The 4,248-nt window shown below is 55.6% G+C and overlaps 1 protein-coding gene across 1 annotated transcript in view; it reads right to left on the bottom strand.

Moving 5' to 3' along the window:
• The window catches only part of TSC22D3 (TSC22 domain family member 3), a 103,357-nt gene extending 99,115 nt beyond the window's left edge, over nt 1–4,242 (bottom strand). The window contains exon 1 of the mRNA XM_019521170.1: nt 3,805–4,242. Coding sequence (XP_019376715.1) covers nt 3,805–4,127 — 323 coding nt within the window. The 5' untranslated portion in view covers nt 4,128–4,242. The remainder of the gene's footprint in view (nt 1–3,804) is intronic.
• Nucleotides 4,243–4,248: the final 6 nt, after the last annotated feature.

Below are 4,248 nucleotides of genomic sequence, written 5' to 3'. Positions count from 1 at the left end.
CCAGCCCATGTGACCTTTATATACCAGCACAGCAACCTTCTCCCTCATGCAAGGGGTTGGCCTGTGCTCAGGCCTGATGCTCCGGTTTGGGTGCTCCAGCAGCCTTCTCTGGAGGATGTCGTCTGATTTGCCTCCCTTGTTTGCACTGCCAATGATTTATTGGCCCGTGGTTTCCCTGGGAGAGGGAAATCTCGCCCTCTCACTTTCTTGCTCCTATTTTCCTCTTGATTGGTTTTGTTACAAATGAGAGCCAGCTCCTGCCTCCCACCGGTGCAGCCATTACACTGGGCTGGAATGCCTCTTGCCTTGGCTTGTGGCCTGGCCCCTCCCTTCCCCACCTCAGCAGCAGCCTGAATTACATAAGGCCCACATAGAATGCCTCCCAGAAGGATGTCCCTGAACAAGCAGTCTGCCTCAGCATCTGACTGTTCACCAATAGCACCGACTCCACCAGGCAGCAGTGAGCTGTTCGGAGAGCTGGCATATATGGGTGGGGATGCACATGCTGCAGGCTAAGCCGCCTGCTTGTGCTGTGCAGGTGTGCATGCACCTAAGTGCTTCTCATCCACATATATGTGTGATGCAATAGTGAATGTATGCTTGAGTGAGCAGGTGCTGAGAAGAGTTTGCGCATATATATGTGCATTTCTGCATACAGATTGCATGTACATAACATGATGCACACTCCTGTTATCCAAAATGTGTGAGTACATGCAAGCATGCAAAGGGAGATGCAGGAATGTGCAGATGTATGCAGAAGGGAGCAGGGTGTGGGGGCAGGCAAGCAGGAGGAGGTATCCAGAGGCTGGCAGGCAGGTACAGCAATGGGTGTGCATTTGTTTGCCTCACCCTGCTCTCACGCATGTGAGCCAGCACTCACTAACACAGCTCCCAGGGAGAGTATGGCAGGCCTGTGGCATTCCAGGAAAGGGCTGCGATGTACACACACCTACAACAGTACAACACCCACTGTGCACCCTCCACCCCCCTCCTCTGTTCATTAACCTCCCTTGAGGAAGCAGGGTGTCCTAGCAGTGCCACCTGCTAAGCTCAATTCTCCCTCCACATTTGTTTTATAGAGACTCCATCTCCTGGTCCCTGACCTGGTGTCTACAGCTGCTGGAGTGCTTCAGTCACTTGGCCAAATGGGAGCAGCACAGGCCCGGCAGAATGGAAGGCACTGTCACTGCAGGGGGCCTTGGAAAGGTCGGATCCATCCCTTTGCCTCAGTTGCCTGCTCTGTGCCAGAGGGATATGGAAAGGGACTCACCCCTAGAGAGTCCCAATCACTGCCTGCTGTAGGGAAGTAGGGTGAGATGCCTCTGCACATTCGCACTGGCTGAGGCAGCCAGTGACAGGATGGTTTCCCATAACCCAGGGCAGCTCAGCTCCACTGTGGTTATACACACACAAGTCTGCTGACCGTACACAGCTCTCCCAGATGCACTGATCTCCTCGCAGCTGGCTTTCACCTGTACTGTGCTACTTCATCACAACCTCCCCTCCACCCCCCGCAGTATATTTCTCCTAAGTCAACCTGGACACTTTTTAGCCACTCTCTTAAAAAATTGTCTCTTCCCACTGATTTGGCCCAGTGCTTGCATGTGCAGAACTGGAGAAGACTCCCAGAGATTGACTAAACCGGAGCTGGCCCTGCTGTGGGGCAGTGATGCTGTTGGGCAAAGGGAAAGTTATAGGGCCCTGGGAGAAAGACAGGGCAGCATCATGCAGAGTGAGGGAGCTGGTTAGTTCCATCATGCTGGTTTGATAGCTAAGGTGAAGCCCTGCACCACTACATACACTCCCACTTCCTGCCTCTTGTGTTTTCACCGCTTAGACTCCTCTCCCATCCATCTCTAGCCTGCCCCGCACAACAGCATCAATGCCATTTCCCTCATAAAGACAGCTTCAGAGGGCAAGTTATTTAGGAGCATACCCTCAGATGGACAGCAGGCTCTGTTTTCAGCCCACAACCCCCTTTCAAGGGTCCCTGCAGTAGAAAGGGGATCCCTGCCGGCAGTCAATGGGCCTGACATTTCAGATAGATCGAAAGGGAAGTTACGGAAAACAGTCCCGTGGCAGCAACTGGTCCCTACTTTGCTAGTGCTGCTTCCTGCCCAACCAAAGCCTTGGCAGCCTGGCTCCCAGCAGTCAGAGAGGTATCAGTTTCTCCAGCATGAACCTCAGTATATCTGGGACATGCAAAGGTGGCTCTCCAATATCTTTACGCTGGGCTCAATTAGTCACCACTGATGAACTGGGGTCAGGCAGGATCCTTCTTTGCCAGTTCCTAGAACTTGGTCACAGTGGCCAAGCCTTTCTTTTTTTTTTTTTTTTTTTTTTTTTAAAGTAAAGAGCAAACTCTATCTCAAGGAAGGCATGTAGTCCAATGTCAGAGCAGGGGGGTGGCAGCCAGGACTCTTGGGTTCTAGTCTCAGCTCTGCCATAGGCACTGCACATGACTCTGTGAAAGCTGGTCCCTCTCCATGCCTCAGTGTCCCCCTCTCCTTAGCAAGTGATGAAGCTATTTCAAGGCATGTTAATGAGATATGGGAGAGGGCTCATTCTCTCGCATACATTGCCTACATAGAGAAGGCAGGTCAGGAAAGTGAAGCCTAGCTTCCAGAGGGGGAGTGGGCCCAACCAAATGACTAAAAGCAGATTTGCTGCCTCTGACATGCCCCAGGAACAATGCCAGTGCCTGGAAGGGAGCAGCGCTACCGGCAGCTGGACAGTAGCTGGACAATAGCATTTTTTTAATTTAAATTTTCCATTTTCCAAGCCAAATTAGCTGAAACAAATTCCAAATCCGTGAGTCAGTCCAGAACCATAAGTGGCCCTACTGCCGGCAAACATCCTCCCCCCAACATCTGGGGCTTCAGATGTTCCCAAATCCTTTGGCAGGCATCCTACTTGCAGGCCCAAGCCTGGAGGCTTGGGCTTCATATGCCCCCAAGTTTTGCTTGCCCTTAGCCATAAGGCCCCAGAAGCAAGCTCGGAAGGCGTCTCCCATTTCCACAAAGTGGGCATAAAGCCAAGGTTTACTGCATTATCTATGCTGGTACTATCCCATGGCAGCAGAGCAGTCTTCCCCAGGAGCGACTAGGAAGCCACTGTGGCGATCATGGCATTTCCCCTAACAGGTAAGCACAGGGCTACGCTTGATCTGAGCTGACAGGAGGCTGACAGAAGGGTTTGCACTGCCTGCACTCAGACACCTGCCTCTTACTCAGCTATGCAAGTAACCCCACCACCACAGTCAGCAGCCAGACACACAGGGCAAGCTGCACTCAAGATTTCCCAGGCCTGACCCAAAAGGAGCAGCTGGCGCCCATCGCTCTACAGACCCCGCACCCCCACCTCCTCACCCTGAAAAGTATCTCTGTCCTCCACCAGAAGGATGCAGCCATGTGGTCACAGCCTGCCAGGGATACTAGGTAAGGGCTGCACTTGGCAAGTCCTATGCAATCAACCCTCCCTGGTCATTCCAGGCTGGGGAGGCTTAGAGTCGGTCAAGAGCCAGGTCAACAGGGCCCTGGCCCTCACCAGTCCCATAGCTGGTTGCACAGTGAGCACCGGGTCACCAAGGGCTGTATTTGGACAGGTATTTAGGTGCCTAAAGATGCAGACTGGAGCCATGCAGACTTACACAGGTGCTGGGCTCTGAACCACCGCAGCCCTGGGACCCCCTGCTCTGGCCGCCCCGATCCCGAGAAGCATGGAGAGCCCTCCGCGGCCAGCTCTGGCCGCACTGCCTGCCCGGCAGGGCCCTGGGCCGGCGGCGGCGGCGGCAGCGGCACCCACCTGTGGAAGAAGAGCAGGATGGAGAGCATGGTCTGGTCGATGTTGCGGTTGCAGATGCCCTGGTTGAGCAGGTAGCAGGGGTCCCGCACCACGGGCTCCAGCGAGTCCTGCCGCATGAAGCTGCTCAGCTTGTCGGCGTTGAGGTTCTCGCACACCAGCTGCTCCCGCAGCTGCCGGAAGTTGCTCACCGTGGGGCTGCCCAGGGGGTTGCCGTTGCCCCCGGCCGCGTCCTCGGGGCCGCTGCGGTTGGCCAGGTCCAGGCAGCAGCTGCAGCAGTCCAGCCCCACGGGCGAGCGGCACTCCTCCGAGGACGACGAGGACATCCTGGGCACTCGGCCCCGCGGCGGTGGCGTGAAGCCCTCCAGCCTGGCCGCCTGCGGAACCAGCGGGGCCCCGCGCCCGCTCCCCAGGCTCCGCCACCGGCTCCGCTGCCCTGGCACGGGC

This window comes from Gavialis gangeticus, unplaced genomic scaffold, assembly GCF_001723915.1.
Source record: "Gavialis gangeticus isolate Ggan-Ray unplaced genomic scaffold, GavGan_comp1, whole genome shotgun sequence".
In the NCBI taxonomy this organism is placed as follows: Eukaryota; Metazoa; Chordata; order Crocodylia; family Gavialidae; genus Gavialis; species Gavialis gangeticus.
The sequence above is the reverse complement of the archived record's forward strand: the minus strand, read 5'-3'. Positions and strand labels throughout refer to the sequence as shown.